The sequence below is a fragment of the Microtus pennsylvanicus genome, chromosome 1 (genome assembly GCF_037038515.1).
Source record: "Microtus pennsylvanicus isolate mMicPen1 chromosome 1, mMicPen1.hap1, whole genome shotgun sequence".
NCBI lineage: Eukaryota > Metazoa > Chordata > Mammalia > Rodentia > Cricetidae > Microtus > Microtus pennsylvanicus.
This window is the reverse complement of record NC_134579.1, coordinates 48089500-48112153: the sequence shown is the minus strand read 5'-3', so window position 1 is coordinate 48112153 and position 22654 is coordinate 48089500. Positions and strand designations below refer to the sequence as shown.

Below are 22654 nucleotides of genomic sequence, written 5' to 3'. Positions count from 1 at the left end.
ATTAGGAATTAGTCACTCTGCAGACATTCCTCTGATGGTATTCATGCTAGAGAAGAGGTGAGGTAGTATTTAAGGGTGTAGGCACTCTAGACTCCTGCTGTGTCCGCTCAGACTCTGCCTCTACTATTTCACATGCTTGGGCAAATGTGACTTCCTGGTGTCTTCTTTTCTCCCTTACAAGGTGGACACAGTAGCATGGTGTCCATGGTATCAAACACTTCTCTATATCACCATATATTTAGAAGAATGATCCATACAGTAATTGTTTTTTTAATAAATATCAGTGATATTTTTCTCAGTCATGAATATTAGCAATTTAAATATAGCTTGTTTGTGTATACTATGTTAGTGCATATATTCCTTGCAGAGTAATTATCTAGGCTAAGTATGTTAGTTACCGCATTTTCGACAGGGAAACATCTGTAAGCATTGGGTCAAAGTTGGCTTTCGTTCATGCATGTGTACTCTATGTCAGGGAACATTCTAGGTGTGTTAGTGATACAGCATGTGAAAGAACAGATAAAAATCCCTGTCTGTCTGGAACTTTCATTCCAGTGAGACTAACACAGATACTAATGTTAATTTAGAACTATGCTTTGTGACTTCTACAGTTTACGCCTAGAGATCAGGAATGTTACCCAAAAGCCCCCTGGTTGAAGACTTGGTCCCCAGCTTACCGTATTGTTGAGGGGAGATGGAAGATTTAAGAAGTAAAACCCTAAACCCACTGTGATGCTGTACAGCTTTAATCCCAGGACTCCGGAGGCAGAGGCAGGCAGATCTCTGAATTCAGGTCATCTTGGTCTACACAGGGAGTCCTAGGCCAGCCAGTGAAATATGGTGACCATATCTTAATGTCTTTTAAAAAAGAAAAGAAAAAGAAAATGGAAGGTAGAAATCACTGAAGAGATGGTAATATCAGCCACCAGCCTCACCCTCTTGCTCCTAGGAATGAGGTGAGGAATTGGATGTGCTGCCTTGTCACAGACCAAAAGCAACAGAGCCAGTCAGTTTTGTCCTGAAACCTCCAAAACTGGGAGCCAAACACACCTTTCCCTTTATGAGTTTATCATCTGATATTCGTTACAGTAACAGAAAGATGGCTGACATATGAGACTACAAATTACAATTACAAAACGGAGAAACGTGTTGATATGCAAAGTTCATCTTAAACTTTAAGAAGAGTGGTCAGGAAAGGCATGAGTAACATCGTTAAATTTGAGCAAAGGAAGTGAGGGGCCAAGCTATACAGAGGCAGTGGTGTGTGGAGGGTTGGGGAGCTTGGGACAGACAGGCTGCTAGCTCAGGGATCCTGAGGCAGATGCAGTTTCCAGAAAACAAAAGCAGGGATATCAAGGAGGACATGGTGTCGAAAACTGGGTGAGAGAAACAGGAGATGATGTTAGAGAAGAGTGGGTCAGCAATGTCCTTCTAGGCCACGACATGGCTTTTTCTTGAACTGAATAGGGTCACCGTGGAATTTTAAGGAAAGGAGTAGATTGTGTCGCCTAACATTTTACAGTGATCACCCTGATGTCTGGGCTGACAATATCCTGTAAGAGAGCAAGAGTCAAGCCAAGACAGTGTGGCAGATGAGATCTAGACGAGATTAGCAGTGAGGTCGTCAGTAGCTGAATTCTTAATTTATTTTAGGAAAAGCAGGAAAGACTTCCTGAGGTATTGGAGAGAAATTAAATTTGAGGATGGTGTAAAGTTTTAGATCTGATATGGGGATGACTTCAGTTGGAAAGGACTGGTTGGAGACAGGGGAAAATGTTTCAGGGAATCAGCATTGAGAACAGTAACTACTAGGTCAGTAGGTAGCCACATGGGCAGCTGCCAGGGGCCTGAGATTATATGAGGAGAGGGTTGGTCTGGAGATGCAATGTGTGAATAGTGGACACATGATGGGATTTAGTTCCATGGGGCAGAAAGACAGCAGTCATGGAAGCAGTAGGTTGAATATAGGTCCCAAACCTGAACTCTGGGTACTCAGCCATTAGGCCAAAGGAAACAAGAAGACGGAAGAAACTAGATTTCAGCTGGTAATTGCTGCAAGGGAGTGAGAGGTGTCCCCCCACCCTCAGTGCTAAGAAAGCAGTACTGGAATTTGCTTATACTGAGTTATATGAGCAGTCACTGGTGCCTTCTCCCTCCCCCACACAACTGATCCCTCCACTCCCATATGTCCTGCCTCTAGTCCAATCACAAAATCTATTCCAGTTCCCCTTCCCAGGGAGATCCATGCATCCCCCATAGAGCCCTCCTTTTTCCTACCCTCTCTGGGACTATGGAATGTAGCTTGATTACCATTTACTTAACAGCTAATACTTATTTTTAAGTGAGTACATTCCATGTTTGTCTTTCTGGGTCTGGGTTGCCTCACTCACGATGAATTTTTTTTTCTAGTTCCATCCATTTGCCTACAAATTTCATGATGTCATTGTGTTTAACAGCTGAGTCATACAGCTTTGTGTAACCACTTTCTTCATTCATTGGTTGAGGACATCTAGGTTGTTTCCAGTTTCTGGCTATTGTGAATGAAACTACAATGAACAACGCTGAGTAACCGTCCTTGTGGTAGGGTGGAGGGTCCCTTAGGTATATGCCCAAGAGTGGTACGGCTGGATTTTATGGTAGATCGATTCACAATTTTCTGAGGAACCGCCACATTGATTTCAATAGGCAGTCTTCGGTGTTTTAAGTCAGGTCTTCACTACGTAGCTCAGGCTGGTCCAAAATTGTTGTGAGGCCCAAACTTGTTTGGAACTCTTGATCCTCTTGCATCAGGTTCTCAAGGACTAGGATTACCCTCAGGTACCACCAGGCCTGTGAAGGAGCAATCTTTCAGTTGTGAGCTTCAAGCTCAAGGGGACACAATAAAGGCAACTTCTGAATGGAGTAAATGAGAAGGCAGAAAGTGGACAGAGTTTCTTAATTCTTGAAAGGTGTTTTGTTATCGTTAAGCCATAAGTGAATAGAAATGTAAACAAAGGCTAGAGTGTCTTATTTTTATTGAGATGTTATAAGTGATTTTAAGTTGATGTGAATTTATTACTGTGGAATAAATGCTACTTGGGTGGTGATGAGCAGAGAATACTCGAAAATGCTAACCAATCTTATAGCATAAATTAAAAGTCAAACTTTAGGGATTGATGAGGTTGTTTAGCTTCTAAGAGCTGCACCGCTCTTGTAGAGGATTGGAGTCTAGTTGTCAAAACTCACTTCGAGAGGTTCACAACCGTGTCTTCTTCCCCCACTGCCCCCTTACCTGCATTCACGTGCACACACATACACAAAACACACATACATATAAATAGTAAAATACATTTAATTTAAAAATTTGGACTTTTACTTACACAAATGTAACATTTTAAACAGACATTCCGTTAAGTGAGTGTACTCACAGCTCAGACATTTTGCATACACGAAGCAGAGGCTGATTAATTGCCTCGTGGCACAGGCATCACCAGTACCCCTGTTGCTATGCTACAGTCTTGGAGACATCCTTGCTGGTAGCTAAAACAACTTGTCCAGGCTACATGGTTATTAATTGGAGTTTGCGGGTCCTTGTGCTTTCCTTACCCTGTGAGTTCCTCCAGGGTTGTCTTTCATCGTTGAAACCCCACTTTGCAAAGAGCTACACTTGCGCGTGTCAACATGGACTGTGGGTGTCCCCAGTCTATCCCAGTCTATTTCGTAACCTCCCAGGGAAGCAATGGTGGAAAAAGTCTACATTAGTTTTCACTGGTTATGTTAACTATATGGAAAACACAGAACCGTTTATGAGACATCATGCCAGAGAAATCAGTACCACGGAGTTTTAAGTCTTCTGACCCCAGGCTGTTCCATTGCTGTTTGGCACAGCTGCTTTTCTGACGCATCAGGTAAACCTGCCCCGGGGGAAGAACAGTGTCTGGCAGAGGTGCGGTCACCTGGAGTTTCACAGAGCAGAAACTTCATCATTGGGGAGGAAATCACCACCCGAGGACGTGTGTTCTCCCGTCCATTGAGAGAGAGAGAGAGAGAGAGAGAGAGAGAGAGAGAGAGAGAGAGAGAGAGAGAGAGAGAGAGAGAGCAAGCACAAAGGTTTCCACTACACTGCTGCGAACACAGCTTTGAAAAAGTGGAGCCGGATGATGGGACGAACAGCCAGCCCACTTCTGCAGCAGTAAAAGCACCAACCACTTTGCCGTCCAGGAGCAGGAAGGCTCTGGGACTTCCCAGCTGGAGCCCTGACGACCCGCTTGCTGGGCTTCAGAAGGGGGTCGGGGCCGGGACTGAGCTACGTGGAGTCCACCATCGCGGTCCGAGGGGCGCTGCTGAGTGTGTCACAGAGCAAAGCGGTGCGTTTGCCTTCTGTAGTCGCCGGCCCTCGGTGGCCTTGTCACCTCAGGTGAGTAGGGGGCTGCAGTGGGCCTGGAGGAGCGCGCTGATTTGCCTTTGCGCACCCTGGTGGCTGCTTGGGGACACAGACTCCCCCGCAGCCGAATTGGTAGCCGCCTGTCGCGCCGCGGAGGTCGGGGGCGGAGAGGAGGCGGTGGCTGCCCCCACCGGGAGGGGCGCCTGGAGTGCGCGGTGCTCGTCTGTAAGAACAGGCTGGCTGCAAGGCTGTGGCGACAGTGGCGGCTGCGGCGACTGCGGGAGGGGAACCGGACTAGGACTCCCTAGGGAGGGAGGACACGGGCGAGGGCCAGGCCCAAGGGCAGCGGGACCCGTGGAGAGAACTGCGGCTCCAAAGAAAGATGAGTTGGTGAGTGGGCGCCTTGGGCGCAGATTTTCTTTGCAAGGGAAGCAGGCTGTAGGGACAAAAGCCCGGGCAGGGGTCGGTAAAGCCCGAACCGTACAACCCTAGGATACTCTGCCCCCCACCCCCATGCATAACGATGTGAGTGGAGGGCTTGTGAGGAAGTAGGGATAACGCATCCAGAGTGGTTGTGGCGAAAAGGCAGGGTTTAATTAAGGGTCCCGAAGGTAACTTTCGCGGAAACTCTAGATTGATTAAGCAGAGATGTGGACCCCTGGGAAAGAGAAAGTCCACAGCTAGATTCTGGGACTCCGAGAGGATCTTTTTGAATTAGGTTTCTAGCCGTACTTTGTTTCTAGAGTGAGGCTGCAGGGTGAGCCTCCCGACCGAGATTCTCACCAGGAGCTCTTGATGGCGATTCAGCTATCGTTTCCCTAAACGTTGATGGTGTGGTGCTCCCTTTGCCTTTAGTGACGGCAGGCAGCCTTAAGTTCTGGGATCATTTCGAGCCTCAGTTTCACCAGCTCCCTTCACGGCAGGGAGCAGCTGAACTGTTCTTGGTGCGCTCAGTAACTTTGCCTTAGCTATCAGCACTTGAAGCAACTCCTGCCACCGCCAGGAAATTAAAAGGCTGACGGGCTGTCCCTTCCCGGATTGGGATTTCCTGTTTGGAAAAGTTTAACAAATCCAATCTCCTTCCAGTGGTCCCTCCCTTACCTTTCTCTCTTAAGTGCGGGGGATAGGCTCCTGCATCCTTTTCTGTGTACCGACTAGGGCTGGAAACCCTTTTGCCCGGCCCAGCCCTTTTCCCTGGAAGTCTTCCTTTTGTGGTTCTGAAATAACTCGAGATCTCTAGGATGCTAGTTATAGCCAGTCGCAGCTGTGAGGGGTCTAGAAGAGACATAAAATGTGGAGTCCGTTAGTATAAATATTTGCCAACCACGTTTCCCTCCAGAATCTGAATGTGTGAGTTACAGATGTAAATTTTCAACTATGATGCTTGTAACTAAGCTTCCAACGTGGGCTTAATTTAGACGTTTGAGATTTTTTTTCCCCCTCTGGGCTTCAAATGTCTGGATTTAGCTGGGAGGCTCCAAATATGGTCCATAGTTCCATAGGTTAAACTTTTGCCCTTGGGAGCACTTGAATTCTTTGTTCTTGGTAGGATAGCAACAGGGTAGTTGGATTTGGGATAAATAAACCTTTAGAGTGGCCTAGTATTTTAACAGAATATGCCTAGTGCCATTGGCTTCAATTGGGTAAATATTTGTTTTAATAGAGAGCTAAGTTTCTCTGAAAAGCAACAGTTGGGTCTTTCCAGGTTCCCTGTTCATATCTCGGACTTAGTTGTTTAAAAGATCTTTATTTGTTTATTTTTTCCTGATAAATTTATTGTGGAATTTAAACATCGGGAATCATTAAGAAACTCTGTGCAGTGTCTCCAAACTTGGACCAAGGCCTTTAAAGGGGAGGGAAGTCGGCTTTTGCTCTCAGCTAATGTAGCGTTTACTCCTGAGGCAGGGAAGTTTGCAAACCCTAGCCCTCTCACAAGCGGCAAAATGAGATGTTTGGTTAAGAGCAGTCATCTTCCTAGTCAATTTTCAGGCTCAATCGGTTTCCCTGCAGCTGGCAGCTGCTGCTCTTTCGGGGTGAGAATGACTGCAGAGATGTCTGCTCGATCCTACTGGGGGGGGGGGGGCGGGGGACAAGAAAAGCTAGATAAGAAGATGGGTGAAGACTTAACACACCTCTTCAACCACTCTGGTCAAAGCTGAGCACTTTAGCTGCCTTTCCCAGGACAGGGAGGAAAAAGCCAAACTTGACCAAACTCTGATCTTCACTACTTTCTTCAGTGTTGAAGACTCTGGGCATGGTGGGCTGTGGAGTATAATGAAGAAATCATGTCAGGAGTCTCGATGAGTTTTGCCTAAGTTTAAAAGCAGCCGGGGTTGTGGCTACGGCAGGTGACCTTACAGGATGCTACATTTCAGCCAGGGACAGAGAGGTGACACAGGTGACAGGGAAAGACAAGAGCTTTATACGGCTTCCGAGAATACCTGTGTCACTAAGTCTCTCTGTGCTTAACTATTAGTTGTGGGAATGCCGTCCATCTGAAACACAGACGCCTCCCCCTCCCGAGTGATGTGTTTGGCTTAAATCCTTGCCGTGTGTTTTAGCAGTAGTTCCCAGGAAGAGGAGGTGGCATCCGGTCTGAAGGCAATCCTGGCAAATTGTATTTTGGTTATGACAGCTGAGGGTAGGGAAATGCAACCAGTGTCTATTGAATAGAGATCTGGGATGCTGTTAAATATCCTGCAACGTCCAGAACACACAGAGGCCTATCTGGACCAAGCCCTGTTATAGAGCGTTCCCCTAAGTCGGTCAGATGTTAGTAAATTAGGGATCTTCATTTAATTTGGGTCTTCACCCGATTTCTTGTTGCTCAACACAGGCTGTGTCTTAGAAGCCTTTTCACCTGCAGTGGCCCCTCCTGTCCTCGGCACTAAGAGTCTTAGACTGTACGGCTGATCCGTGTTGGGTTTTCTTAATGTTTTTGAATTGGCTTAACGTTGAGTTTGAGCGCAAGGGAGCCTGGGTGATCAACGTTCAGATCTCACTTCGTAGGTGATATGCCCATAAACACTGATGATAAGACCTTGAGTGAGTTAGGGGAAGACCCAGCTCTACTTAAAGCCTGAAATTGGAGAATTTAATAATTGATATTCAGGAAAGCCAGATTTAAAAGCAAAGAAACAATAACAATCTTCTTTTTTCCCTTTTAGCAGAAAACCAAAAACCAACCAGACTTGACCCTTTGTGAGAGTTTAGCAATACCATTCCTCACGAGAAAATAAAGTCCTGGATGGGGGGTGATGATGTAAGCTCTGGTGACTATGGAGCATATGCCTGGGTGTGTGTGACCTGTGACACCACTCCTGAGGCCTGCACTATCTTTTCCATGTCAAAGTGAGCAACAGATGGTCCCACAGACGCAGCAGATGCTGCCTTTGATCGCAGGTACAAAGCAGAGCATCTGAGTGTCTCCCCCTCTGCTCTCTGCTCTATGAGTTGGGATCAGAGCACGTGAATGGACAGGGGAGAGGGGAAGCCTCCTGAGCAGGGAGGGGGAAAGATGCCTGGCAGCTATGGAAGTGAGCTGGCTTCGGAGCAGTTGATGGGTAGGTGGGTGGGTGGGGGAGATCCAAACGCTGATGGGTGTGTGTGTACATGCATTCCCTTGTATCAAACTCAGATTAGAAATCTGAAGACAATTCAAGCTGGACCACTGGGGGCAAGCTGGGGAAAATAATTGTGGGAGTAAAAGGAACCTTAGAAATCTCACCAGGCTGGGGTGTAGCTCAGCTGGTAACATGCTTGCCTCGTATGCAGGAAGCCTTAGGTTTGCTTCTCAGAATCGCAAAAGAAGCAGGGGTGGTGGTAGGTAATTCCAGTCCTGTCAGGTGGTAGAAGCCAGGGCAGCAGGAGTTCAAGGTCATACCCGAACAGAGCTTAAAGCTGGCCTGGACCAAATCGGACCCTATCTCAACAGACAAACAAACAAACAAACAAACAAACAAAACTTAGTGTCTCATTTGCAGTTTTATAGGTCCCCTTCTGTAATCTCAGGATTAAAGAAGCTGAGGTAGGAGGATTGCTACGCCAGAACTGTGAAAGTATTTAATTAGGGGACTCACCTACAGTTTCAGGGGGCTAGTCCATGGTGGGAAGCTGGTAGGCATGGCACTGGGGCGCTGGGGCAGTAGCTGAGAAGTTTACTTGCTGATCAGCAGGCAGAAGTGGGGGCTGGGTGGGGGCAAACTGAGACTGTCTTGGAATGTTCTTTTGAAACCTCAAAGCCCCACCCCAGCCACACTCCTCTTTCACCAGGGCTAATAATCTCCTAAACATTCCTAAATTCTTCAACTAGGGACTAATATAAATGAGCCTATGGGGCCATTTTCATTCACACCACCACAGTTAGACAGTGAGCACTAAATCAGAGGCAGAAAGAGAGAGGCTCTTTCTAAAATACTTCTCTGAATTCACTTATCTGAAGCCATTACCCCAAGCCTTACACAGGGTTTGGCAGTGACAGGACAGAAAGAATTTTCTGACCTCTGCTCCTCCACTTATCCTGAACCATATAGTGTCTACCATTCCATCTGTTTTCTTAGTGGTAAAGATTTGGTAATAAGACAAAGTTATTGCTAATTTCTTGTTAGAGTTTAGTGGGTATGAGATTACCGAATGACTCCGTTTCTAGAAAGGAATTACCTCAGTGAGTTTATTTTTTCTCTGTTGTTGATCTTTTGTTGCTTTGCTTTGGGAGAAGGGTTCATTCTGTAGCCCAGGTTAGCCTGGAACCTACTTTGTACCCCAGGCTTACCTCAAACTCTCCAGGAAACTGAAATCACAGGCATGAGCCACCCTGCCTGTGTCTTGGATGAGCTTTTGGGTATCAGAAAAGTTGTACCTGTATGGCCTGTTTCAGTTACAAATGGCAACACCCACTAATTGGTTTACATTACTAGTGCTAGACATTAGGCCTGTGGTTATGAATTCAAGTCCTGGGTGCGAAGTGGTCCTTCTGATCCTCATATCCGGGAGGTTCGGTTGATACAGAAAAGGTTTTGGGGTGCCTTTCCTGGGGGAGGTCAAAGCTCCATAAGCTGTTAAGGGATGGTCTTATGTTGGCAGCTAGCCAAGAGGTGCTTCTCAAAGAGAAACATATGGAGACATTTAGGATGAACTCAGAAAGGACTGGCTCTCCAGAGATCTGCCCCCTGCAGGCTCTTCACTAGAGGGAGGTAGAAACCTTTTAGTTTTCACCTTCCAACTGGTCATTCTTGTTACCCCCCTTTCCAACCCTGATATACTGCCACGACAGGAGACTTTAGCAATTAAGACAAGAAAGTTAGTGGCTGAAAATATTTCCTAGGATTTGAAGAATGTGTCTCTTGTCTTTTAAAAACAAATAAAGGCAAAGGGAGTGGTTCATGTCTTTCAAATACCTTCAGCAAGAATTTGTGTTTGTCTCATATAGGAAATTAATCTCCCAGGGGTTAATTTGCAAAATAGATAGGTCTGTGATGTTTAGGGGTGCGTCTTACACATCGCTGAAATCCAGCTTTGTGTTGTATCTACTTTAAAAGCAAGATTTCTGAAGCATTCTGGTAGTCAGTGGTCAGGGAAATAAACCCAAGAGTAAAAATCATCACGTGGGGGTGTGGGAAGGCCAAGGACTTCCGAAGCTTGCTGGGAAGAAGCAGACAAATAACACAAGACAATAGGCCAAACTTTATAGACAGTTTTAGGACATATAAGAACTCTTTCTTAAATGTGCCCAGTTGATCTTATTAGATGTAGTGTGTTTCCTTATCCATACAAGCCGGTATTTAGTATGGCTACCTTAAGCGGGGTCAGCGTTTTCTAAGACCTGCCACTGTACAGGGCAGGGCAAACTGGTGTTTATTGTTTTAGAACATTTGTTTGCACACTGCTGGTGACTTCTCCAGATTGGTAGTGTGATCGGGAATTAGCCTATCAAATTATGAAAAGGAGGAAATTACAAGAGTTCTCTAAGATTCACTTCTTGACCCCCTTGCACGGGTAAATTCAGAGCAAATAAAACTGATGGAACCCGCCTCCTTCATTCTTTTGCCCAGCTCAGACCCAGTGTGAGTAGCCAAGAGGTATTCCAAAGGGCTGCAAAGAGGTGTCTGGCTGCCACACTGCTTGCATCATTGCTGAAGTAGGTTTTCAAAAACAACTTCAGATTTATTAAGGAAATTACAAGACTTAGGAATGCAGACAAAATATGTCTTGTATACGATGCTGAACCAGCTTCTATGTGATACTGCATTAGCGTAGTTTTGACCAGAACTCACTGGATTCTACTGAGATATTCACCATGCCCTTGGCATGCCGTGGGGAGCAGAGCAGGGAAAGCTTTGCCGAGTTAGGTAGCTGCTATCTTATCACTAAAACATACTTGTGTTCTGTGGTCATTTCCATTTCCTGCGTTATGTAACAGGCACTCTTGGGCGATTTAACCAGTAATCTTTGGAAGTGCAGAACCTTGGGGTGCAAGCAGTGTCTAGTTCACTCTCAGCATGTCAAACATTGGCAAACTTCTGCTTCAACAAGATGGAGACAGATGAACGACTCAGTCAGTCCCTGTATTGCTGCTTTTGGTTGGTGGACACAGACAGAGGTCTGACCTCCTGACTCCTGTCCTTGGTAAGCTGTCCAGTGTTCTTTGTACTGGATTACCCATTTCAATAAAAGGAACATCTGACAGTAACCATTTTCTTTATTAGGTCTTCTGGGTAGGGATATTAAAACAAACGAACAAACAAACAAAAACCAATATTGATGGCCTGGAGAGATGGCTCAACAATAAGAGCACTTCCTGCCTTTCTGGACAACCAAGTACCCATGGGCCCTTTGCAATTGATTCACATCTTCCTTAACTCCAGCTCCAAGGGCTCTGACGCCCTCTTCTGGTCTCCTGAATCACGTGCACACACATCTTAGCTACTCTCTCTCTCTCTCTCTCTCTCTCTCTCTCTCTCTCTCTCTCTCTTTCTCTCTTTCTGTCTCTCTGTCTTTCTCTCTCTCTCTCCCTCTCACATGCAAACACACAAGTAAAAATAAATGTGAAGGTTTTGGAAACACAGCACTGGTTAAAAGTAAATTGAACTTAGCTAAGTGTTTACTGATCTTTGTAGGGTCAAGGATTCCCCCTTTCCTGTAGCGAGGGGTCGAAAGGCAGGTTGTAAAAGACAAAAAAAATGGGTGTCTTACAACATCCACCCTACATAATCAACTGTTAAAGTAATGAAGAAATTATGCCACCGCTGTAACTTTTTGTTTTGTAGTGTGGTTGTGAGCCCCACAGTGATTTTTCTTCTCTGAAAAAATTAACCTAGGTTGTGAGCCTCACAGTGATTTTTCTTCTCTGAAAAAATTAACCTAGGGGGTTAAGGTTGAGGAACCGGTATGTGGGTGCTGCTTGTCATGGGGTGCATATGGAAGTCAGGAAATTACTCTGAAGCTGTTCTCTGTTCTCTCTTCTCAACTTTACTGAAAGCCCTTTTATCCACTGAGCTGTCTCACTGGCCCACAGAGTGACATCTCACTCAACTGACCTCTTGCATGACGGTGTCAGATAAGACTAAGTTGCCTTGTAATGCGGGTCCAGCTACCTGCATGAGGCCACATTCTGTGATGCTCTCAGCGATGAAATCAACTATCTGTGTATTTCTCAGAATGTGTCTCTACTGTTGAGAAGTACCGACCATCCTTTTAAAGCTCGTCCACCTCAGTTTTTGAGTTAACAGGGAAAACATGTGTGGGGCGAGGGTGGGGAGCAAAGTGGTAGAGCATTGGTTGATCATGCCTAAGACCTTGAATATGATCTCTCAGCCCAGGGATAGTGTGGCATTAAATGCATTCCCACTGTGGGAGACAGCGCCGACTTCCACTTGTTTCCTCTCCTAGAACCTACGCATTCTCTAACCATAGCCAGATCATAATATTAGGTAAATTTCAATCTGGGGAATGTTATTTGGAAAAGGCATGCTGGGATCTGAACAGCAAGCACTTTGCCATGGCAACCGAACCATCACCCCAGCCCCTGACTGTTTTTATTTTCACTATATAGTTCAGGCTCCCTTAGGAAGCCTAGGCTGACAGCAAACTTCAGATCCTCCAGCCTCTGATTCGTCGCCTACTGCTTGGGGCAAGGGTTTTTACTTGGGCACAGATGTGGCTGAAATTTAGGAATTCTATCTGGCATTATCTTGTGAGAGTCTTTAATAAAATAGCCTACTTATTTATAATCTTGGCAATGCATTTGCTTTCAAATTCTCCTGGGTGCTTTAGAAAGAAATCATCCTTTAAAGAATTTGATTTAGTATAATAAGCTAGGATTCATGCAAGCTGCTGAGACCCACTCCTTTTTTGTATAGAGTGAGCCATTATAATTTATGTCAGTATATAGATTTTATTTTTATTTAGTCTGGCTACAGTACATATATGCATGTGTATATAAATTATATATATTACCTTTTTTAATTTATTTAACTTTTTGGAAAGATATTTTACTGCAGTTTTTTTTTTTTCCCGAGATAGGGTTTCCTCTGTAGCTTTGGAGCCTGTCCTGGAACTAGCTTTTGTAGACCAGGCTGGCCTCGAATTTACAGAGATCCACCTGCCTCTGTCTCCCATGTGCTGGGATTAAAGGCGTGCAGGACCAGTTCCCGGCTCATTGTAGAAAATTTAAGCATACACAAAATGTAAAACACACATTAAATATGTAGTGTAGTGAGAGCCGGCTGTGATGGTGTACACCTTTCATTCCAGCACTCAGGAGGCAGAGGCAAGCAGATCTCTGTGAGTTCGAGGCCACCCTGGTCTACAAAATGAGTTCCAGTACAGCACTGTTACACGCAGAAATCCTGTCTTGAAAAAGCAAATGTATACCATAGCGACCCTGACACCTAGAGCCCAGATTGCTTCCGTTTGTTAATTTGGTTTCATGTGGAGACCCCATTTTCCCCTGAGTATGGATTGTTACAAACCATGTCCCCAACACCTAGCTATTCATCTAGTTACACTGTGGCTCTAGGCAGTTGTGAGCTTTATAAAACATGTCATTGCACCTTTGAAAACAGCAATGCGTCTGACTTTCAGTCAGCATTCTAATTCTGGTTGTATCAAGCATTTTTTTTAACAATTTTTAAGCAGATGGATAGGCTGCAGACCGTGCACGCCCATTGCATTTCATTGTTAAGTCTCTTGGGTCTTTTAACCTGGAATAGCTCCTTTTCAAGACTGGATTTTCTCCCCTCTTCTTCCCCCATTATGACTGAACACATGTTTTTTGTTTTGGGCCTTTCCCCCACTATACCCTCTAGTGTTCTAGAATTAAGTGAAGGCCTTTTCAATGGTAAGATTTTGTTAATGTGATGGTTTTTGAGACATTTCACTTTGTAGACCAGCCTGGCCTTGAACTTATAACCCTCCTACCTTGGCTTTCCTTGCTGGGATTACAGATGTGTGCTGCCATAGGAGGTCTTTGGTGTTTTTAATAGAACATTCTTTTGGGCAAGTTGTGGAATGTGCACCCAGCATATCCTGCGTGTACGCAAACAAACAACAATACCAAAAAGAGCATTCTTTTGTCCCTTGTGATTTCTACAGTGAAAGACAGCATACTTCTAATTTGAATAATCTTGAACTTTAATTTATTATACATTTACTCATTGAATCTGCTATCTTTTCACATATTGCTAAAATTTCTTTAATAACTGTTTAAACCCACATGTGAGTCTAATTAAAAAAACTTATGCGTTGATAATTTAGGTAAAACTTGGGATTTTGCCAGTGGGAGGGATCTTCAGTGACCCCCGTCACCCATTTTCTGAGGCCAAATCTGCCTTCTGTCTCCCTCCCCCACTACAAAGACTTATCACAGGAAACAGCAGCCAAATTCCTTGGATAGTCTAAGGAATGTTGTAAAGTTCCTGCAGACAAGCATTTTATTGAAGGGACTAGCACAAAACTTCTTTTTAAAAGAAACCTATAATTGGCCCTGTAGCTCTTTGTGTCTTCTAAGTTCTCAAGCCTTGGTTCCAGGAATTGATAAAATACAACAATCCAGAGCAAGCTGCTTCTCATCTGAGAAAGAGCCTTACTTGTAGTACGGACATTGGCTGTAGACTGTGATCGCTGTTAGACTCTTCTGGGTACTGTCTGCAGTGTTCATTACAGAGTTTAGATTTCAGTACGAAGAGGCACCTAGGGGGAGCTGGAAGGAGTGGTAGCCCCAGGTTAGGTTCCTCTCTGGTGACGAGAAGAAACTGAAATTGCCTTTCCCCTTATGGCCTGGTTTCTTCTGTCCGTCTTCAGTGTTATCTTCATCTCCCGTTGCCTTCCATTCCTTTCTCTTCCTTGTAGAGTCATGCGTCATGTTTGTTTCTCGTTCCTTAATCATCATTCTTCTTTTGGATGGATTTAGAAAATGATAAAGTAAAAAAAATTTAAAAAAAAGGCAAAAGAAAGAAACCCTGTAGTCAGTGGAGACATCACCGGAGCATTCTGACCCCTGGTGGCCCAACCCCTTCTCCCCTGGCCTGATGTTAATCCCCTCAACATTGGCTGTGCCTGAGGATGCTTCAAGTCTGGTTTCAGAAGGATTGTCTCTGGGTGCTACAAAAAGGCTTTGTGTGTTTTAGGCTGCTGTGGATGTGTGGACAATGAGTTCTTGTCTTATGTGTGTACACACTAAGGGTTGCAGCTGTCCGTTGTAAAAGGTACCATCTTCTAGAGTAGAACAAGGTCTTTGTTCAGTCATTAAAAATACATTCCCCCCACACACACACTTGGGACTGCTTTTCTTGGATCTCTGAGAGACAATGAAGCCTCTTCATTGGAGATCATCAGCCTACTTATGTGAGTCTAGTGGTTATTTTACCCAAATAGATTCTTGAGCAAAGAATGTGATACAAAGGAAAAGGGTTGGAATCCATTTGTTGAAGAAAACAGAACAATAAGAATACTATGTCTATAGCAGGGCAGTGGTGGCGTGTGCCTTTAATCCCAGCACTCAGGAGGCAGAGGCAGGCAGATCTCTGACTTCAAGACCAGCCTGGTCTACAGAACGAGTATAGAATAGTCAGAATTACACAGAGAAACTATCTTGAAAGGCAAAACCAAACCAAACAAACAAACAAAAAACAGTATGTCTACTAATGTTTTCATCCTCTGTCTTGGGATGGGAAACCATGATTGAGGAGGAGGAGTTTGAAGGAGTAGAGGTTTGAAAGCCAGGATGAGGAAGAAGCAAAGCCAGGTCCTGTGGAGATGAGACTGGGACAATGGCTGTGGATGAAGGCAGCTCTCCCTGGAAAGAGGCCTGGGAGTGTTTGCTGGGAGGGAGTGTTTACAAATGGCTGTGGGGACATGTGGAGAGGAGAGCCTTGTTTGCAGAGATGGAGCAGAAGGGTTCAGGGCCAAGACTAGTTATTTGTAAAGTTTGTAGTCAGGGCACTGAGAAGACCAAAGGGTTAATGGAGAACAAGGGTTGCTAGGCAGCATTTGCCTTCTGAAAGGGGACTAGGGGAGAGGGGCAAGTGTTTGTTTCTGAGGCTCTAGTTAGTACACTCTTCCTCACGTTCTGATGCCATCAGGAGAAAGACAGGGAGAAATTTGTGTGTCCATTGTTCTCCCTTATAAAGCATAGGCCCTGTGTTTAAAATAGACTTTTCAACTTTTCCTTCAGTCCTCTCAAAGTATCCTCCCAGGCCCTATCAACTGTCAATGGAGGAAGGGCCCTGCTTCTGAGGGGCTTCTTAACTGGCCCCGAATTCAATTACATGTCATCAGTACATGCTTTAATCCTAACAGTGCCATATCGTAAACATCAGTGCTGACAGTTAAGCCTGCCTCTGGACCACCAGCATGCTGGAGAGCCTTCATACCAGACATCAACCACAGTCCGCCACAAAACACAGGGCCAGTCCCCGCCCCACCCCCAGCTCCAGAGCTCTGGAAGGACAAGGGATGAACTCGAGCCATTATATTATGGACATTTTGGCCTACACTTTGTGGACTTTTAAAAGTTGGCTCTCCTAAAGTTGCTTCTGCCCACCAATATGGCATGGCATATTTTCCACTGCCCTACCGTTACCTTTGCATCGTTTCTAGGACCAGTTCCTGCTGTATCGGGTGATCCTCAGAGGTGGCTATGTATTGTAGGAACCCTCCAAAGTCACTTAATTGGCTAGAACCAATGGGATGCACCTATCAGCTAGACCTTAAGTCCTCTTCTGTCTCACAGCACAGCAAGCCCTTTGTTTTAAAAAGCCTGGCTCTCTGGGTGTGCCTTCTTTAGCTGGAAATATGACAATGCACACTCCTCTGGTGATGGCTACCTCGTAACTTCACTATTGGAGAGTTACGGTTTGAATGAGATGAGCTTCATTGTCATCTGGTGTGAGAGGAGCCAGAGAATTGTTTTAAAAGACAATTTCAACCATACCGCAGAGAAACGACTCTCTGAAGAAACATTTAACAACGTTCCTTTAGACAACTGGTGGAAGTAATTTTCTCCTCCAGGGGAAAAAGTGCTGTGGTTTTTCAGTAACATCTTTCAAAAGGCTGCTACATCCTAACTTTCTGGTATTTTCTGATTGACAGTAAGATGAATGTGTGTTTTAGGTGGTAAGATAGCCTGAGTACTGGAAGGATTAAACTTATGGATCAGAAAGTAAATGCAAGCTTTTCAGCACACATTAGCTTCTTTCCTGTTTAGACTTCCCCAAGCTGTCCTTCCTCTCAGATGGGCACCAGATGCATTCCTTCGGCTCACAGACCTTCTGTGGCTATGTATAGAGGAAAGTGAGTAACCATTATATCCTTTGGGTCTGTTTTGCTTTCCCAATAACACAATGCAGGGATCTCACAGTTTCACCAAAACCTCGTCTTTGTTCACGTAAAATGTTCAGGAAACCCCAAGCGCACACAGCAGCCTTGAACATAAAGATGGCTGTAAACTCAGGATTTCCTTCAGTTCTTTTCTTATGTGTTTGCTGTCCCTCTCCTTTCTCTTGCTTGTGCTGCTTTGGTGAGGTGTCCTTGCAGCCTTCATCTTCTTCTCCCACTAGCCCAACTCTTCCTTTTCCACCTTAAACCCAACTGTAGTCTCTGATGCATTCTGCCTGCAGTCCTATCCTCAACTGCTTGGGGAATTCATCAGAACATTCCCACTTGGGTCTCTACGCCTGCCTCTCAGGCCCTTGCTTATACCCTATCCACGCACATACTGGCCTGCAGTTCCTAGTCATTTCCTATTTCTAGGCCTCTGGTCATGGGATCACACCTCACAGGAACAGTGCTCTGGATGTAGGGAGGAGAGAGGTGTCCACAGCTATTGATGTTCCTCACGCAGCTAGAAAGACCATCTGTCTGGCTGATTTCCTTTAGGGTGAAGTTTGTATTCAGGACTAAGAGGTACCAAATTCAGGTAAATACGCACATGTATTCAGCTAGGCAGACAAACTCAGTTTCAAAATACAAATAAATGAAATAGTTATCTGTATCAGATGATAAATCTTTAAAATTAGTGTATTTGTTATTTTTTACTTATGTGACAAAATACCTGACAGGAATCCCCTTAAGGAAGGACAGATGCATTTGGCTTGTTTTTTAAGGGGATACAGTCCATCATTGCGAAGAGAAAAGTATGGCTGTAGGAATGAGAAACTGTTGGTCACATTGATCTACAGTTAGGAAGCAGTGAACCAGAAGTGGTGTACCCCAAAACCCTTCCCACGGTGAGCTACTTCCTCTACCACCTAAAGTTTCTACAACCATCACAAACAGAGCCGCTTCTGGTAACCAAGTATTCAAACACAAGAATCTGATCAAGTTAAAAACAAGATGGTCCGGGTAGTAGTGACACATGCTTTTAATCCCAGTGGGAGGCAGAGGCAGGAGGGTCTCTGTGAATTCTAAGCCAGTTTGGTGTACAAAACATGTTCTAGAACAGCCAGGGCTGTTACACAGGGAAACCCTGTCTTCAAAAACAAAACAAAACCAACCAAACAAAAAAGCCAAGATGGTAGTATATTCCAATATCTGATGCCAGATTATTGCCAAAAAAAATCAAAATGCATGCAATGTAAATTGGTATGAAATCACTAGTAATATTACCACCCCGGGTAAAATCAGTAGTAACTTTTGGTGGGAGTATTTTCAGTCCATTGCTTCTAGTGTGGGAGGAGGGTATGCACTGGGGGCAAAAGATGCTGGTTTATGGGGTACAACAGTGGAACAGTAAGACGTATAAGATTTGGAATATGGATGAAGAACAGCGCTGATTGGATTTGCCGACAGATGCAATGAAGAGAGAAGTAGACATGACGGAGACCACGGTGACTCCAATTTCTGCCCTGAGCACTGTAAGAAAACTGTCAGCAGTGCACCGGAGGTCCCTGTGTTTATAATCAATGTTTGTGGATGGAGTTAAGAAAACTAACTATACTCACTGAATGTTTTGAGGCATATTATATGAATATACTTTGTAGTATAAAATATACTCTAAATGTAGTGTTCATGATGTTAAATGATGACAGGTGTTAAAATGATGGCACATTTTGATACCTGTGCTTAACTGTAGCTATTCCACTTATCACTGGGCATTTAGGGTGCTTTTTCCTATGCGATAAATTACACTGAAAGTCCTCAGGACCCATCTCTTTTCTTACTTCCTCAGTCCTGAGATATTTCAGTTGGGAGAACTGGCTGAGGCTTACTAAGATTTCTAAATGACAGACCAACCAGGGGTGAAGGGAATTCTGGAAAGGACCGGCTAGGGGTTGTCTTACTGTCACGTCCCCAGGACCATGGCAAGGAATGTCTAAACCCAGACTAATGTTGCCTTCAAGGTTGGAATTGTCATTGCCTGGCCACAGGCAATGAAGGACCTGTAGGAGCCAGATAGCAGGGACATTGGGAACCAGATTTTAAGTATAACTTCAATGCTTTATGAGATTTTTAATTTTTTAAGCTATTCTTTAAAAGCACACCATTTTAGGGTTGAAGAGATGGCTCAGCAGTTAAGAGCACTGGCTGCTCTCTCAAAGGTCCAGAGTTCAATACCCAGCAGTCACATGGGTGAGATCGTAGAGTTTCCTCCTTTGACATGTATGCAAACATGTAGGTAAAACACTGTTTATATAACAAATAAATAAATCTAAAAATACACAACATTTTAACATAAAGCTTTGAGAATAGTGAATCCAAGGTAGAATTTCTGGGGCAGAGCACGGGACTGTAGCTCTGTATAGGCAAATCCAGAGATCATCCGGAAGAAAGTAGGGAAATTCTCCTGACCTCAGCCTGTGGGTCAGAAGCAGTTCCATGCTGAGTTACTTGAGTTTGCTTGGGGAATCTGAGGCTAAACAAAGAGAATGAAGTCTTCCTCTTATGGTCTGAGGATGGATGCGACTGAAAAATGTTTTGAGTTTTTTGCCTGTAGAACAATGGGAGTTAGCAGGTGACTATAAGATAAAAATTCTAGACATCCTTTACATCGAACATTGGCGTCCAAGGTCTCTAAAGGCTGGAGGAAAGTCTTAGCCCTGCATGTACTGATTAAAATTGTGTTTTCATTTTTAGTATCTAAAAATAGCTCCTATCACTCAGAATTATAAACCTTTTCATTTTCGTTGCTAGTTTTGATTCAAGAATCTTTTCATAGATTAAAACTTTATGTCAATGTTTGAATCCATGACTCAAAACATATACTTCCTTTTGAAAAAATATTATTCATGGAAGATATTATCCTACTTTGTCTCTTGAGTGATGGGTGGGTTTGATAGATGGACCAGAGGCTCAGCGTGCTTCTGTTAGAGAAGAGGACTCACGACATAGGATAAGCAGAACACATTCAGGGTACCAAGGAATTCAAAGCATAGAATAATGTAGGGTTTTGGCTATGAGACAACCAACTTGAGGACACCCTTTGGTCTTGTATGTCTTGCCTCTTTCTGACAAGCCCAGGAACTTCCAGCTTTCTGCTTAAGAAGTGAACTTCCACCTTGTCCCTCCCCAATGAACCACTCTTCAGCCCTTCTGCAGGATCCCTGCGTAACACAAACTTTCCTCTTCTGTCAAGATATGGATTTTGTTTCTTCGGGACTGAGCTGGTAATGAGTTTAGCAGACACATCTAAAGGAAGAGCTATTGAGTGTTTCTTTTAGGGATACACAGATATTCAGGAAGCAGATGATCTTCCTAAGACTAGAGCACCAAGGGGAAGATGGCCGTCTTTACATAGCAGCCTAATCCTGCACTGTCATCTCACTAGAGATTTATTTCCCTCAAATTCTGTTGTCATCTTGAGTTATTTTTTTTTTGTACCAAAAATATACATCCCTGATCCGTGGTGCTTATTTTTCAGCTTCTAGTACAGTTTCATATTTTTTTTAATCTAAAACTTTTTCCTTTTTCCTTTTACAGGGTCCAGCAATATCATGGCAGGAGATAACCACATACGGAAGCAGCTGGAATTACAAAATGGTAGCTTAGAGGAAGGATTTGTGGTACGTTCCCCGGAGATCGAGCCGCAGAACATGATGGAGAGCCTAAGCCCGAGGAAATATTCGTCCAGTCTGAAGTTTAAAGCCAACGGGGACTATTCTGGCTCGTATTTAACCCTCTCCCAACCTGTGTCCACCAAGAGAAGCCCTTCTCCTTTGGGCACCAGTGTTAGGAGCAGCCCCTCCTTGGTCAAACTCCAAGGAAGCAAACAGTTTTGTGATGGAACTGATAAAAACGTTTCCATGAAGCCTCCTACTTCGTTCCTCAGCTCCGCAACCTCTCTTGGGGGTTATCCACTCGGGAGAGCAGATTTGGATCATTATACTGGCCGGGACAGTGAGAGGTCCTCCAAGTTCTCAGAGAAGCCCCCCTATTCCAGATACAGCTCTAGGAATAAATCACATGACAATGTCTACTTTCTCGGGGGGCTGGAAGGAAGAAAAGCCTCTGGCTCTCTCTTGACCATGTGGAATGGAGGTTCCTTGAGCAGCGCTGGCTCCACACCCGTCAGCAGATCTGGGGCAGCGAGCATGCCCTCAAGCCCAAAGCAAGCTAGGAAAATGAACTTACAGGACAACTTGCCACTTCAACCCCGCTTAAGCCGGCACAAGGAGCCAGCCTCTGAAAATATCAGTGTGAGAACAAGGAAGTATTCAGGGAGCAGCCTCAGTAACATGGGTGCCTATAGCCGATCGCTTCCCAGGTTGTATAAAGCCACAGACAGCCAGATGCCGCCTCTCAGCCTGCCTCCAAGAAATTCCCTGGGCAATTCCAAACGAGGTCAGTTAGGGGAAAAGGATCTACCTCATAGCATAGTGGATAATGACAATTACCTTAACTTTTCTTCTCTAAGCTCAGGGGCTTCACCCTATAAAACCTCTCTGTCAGAGGGAAATCCTTACGTAAGCTCCACCCTCAGTGTCCCTGCCAGCCCTCGAGTGGCTCGGAAGATGCTCCTGGCCTCCACCTCTTCAGAGGACTTTGATAGGGCTTCTTACTCAGGGACCAGCCCGAGCCATTCCTTCATCTCTGGAGAACCAGACCGAGTGCCTGTGGCCAGGAGGAACTTCTCTTGTGGATCTATTGAGTTGGATGATTCTGATCTGGAAAGCCTACGACAGTCCTCAGAAACTCCCCAGCCTGTCCTTCGAGAACGGAAAAGCAGCATTAGCTCCATTTCAGGCCGCGACGATCTGATGGATTATCACCGCCGACAGAGGGAAGAGAGACTCAGGGAGCAGGAGATGGAGCGCCTGGTAATCTTCCTCTTCTGACCTTGACTTACATCCGCAGGGTTGGAGACAGAATCCCAGGGTACATGTAGGGGTGTGGCATATGGACCAGCCAGCTACTGTTGTTCATACTGCCTCTTGCTCTCTGTCCCACCTAACTCTTCCTTGGCTACTGTTGTGGGACATCTCTGGGCATTTTAAAATTTCCAAAGCCCACCAAAGCTAGAGCCTTCCATTTATTTAGTTCTGCAGAGGTTTTCTGTTCCTTTGCCTTTTCTCTCCCTTATCATCATCTCCCCCCACTCTTTTTTCATGTGCTAGGGATGGGACCCAAGGACTTGCACAACACTAGACATTCTGGGAAAAAGTGAATGTCTAGTTGCGAATTTTGCTGAATGTCTTCTATCTTGTGCGTTTTTCTGAGACTATGAGTAAGTGGCAGTGGTACTTATGGGATGAAACTCTCTGGTATGTACTTAGGACAGAAGTAGTCAGTGAGATAATAACCTAAGAATTTGTAGAGCAAGTCATCTGAAAAGGTGAAGGGTGTCCCAGCCACAGTAAA

General features: G+C 44.7%; 1 protein-coding gene across 18 annotated transcripts in view; it reads left to right on the top strand.

The window, feature by feature from the left end:
- The first annotated feature begins 4506 nt into the window (after positions 1-4506).
- Phldb2 (pleckstrin homology like domain family B member 2) overlaps positions 4507-22654 on the top strand; it is a 98546-nt gene continuing 80398 nt past the window's right edge. For 11 of the 18 annotated variants that reach the window (XM_075963928.1, XM_075963881.1, XM_075963903.1 and 8 more), the window contains exons 1-2: positions 4567-4753; positions 20777-22113. In XM_075963928.1, coding sequence (XP_075820043.1) covers positions 20791-22113 — 1323 coding nt within the window. In that variant the 5' untranslated portion in view covers positions 4567-4753; positions 20777-20790. Of the gene's footprint in view, positions 4754-20776; positions 22114-22654 lie in introns of all 18 variants that reach the window. The other 7 variants (XM_075963851.1, XM_075963840.1, XM_075963832.1 and 4 more) reach the window with 4 other exon arrangements.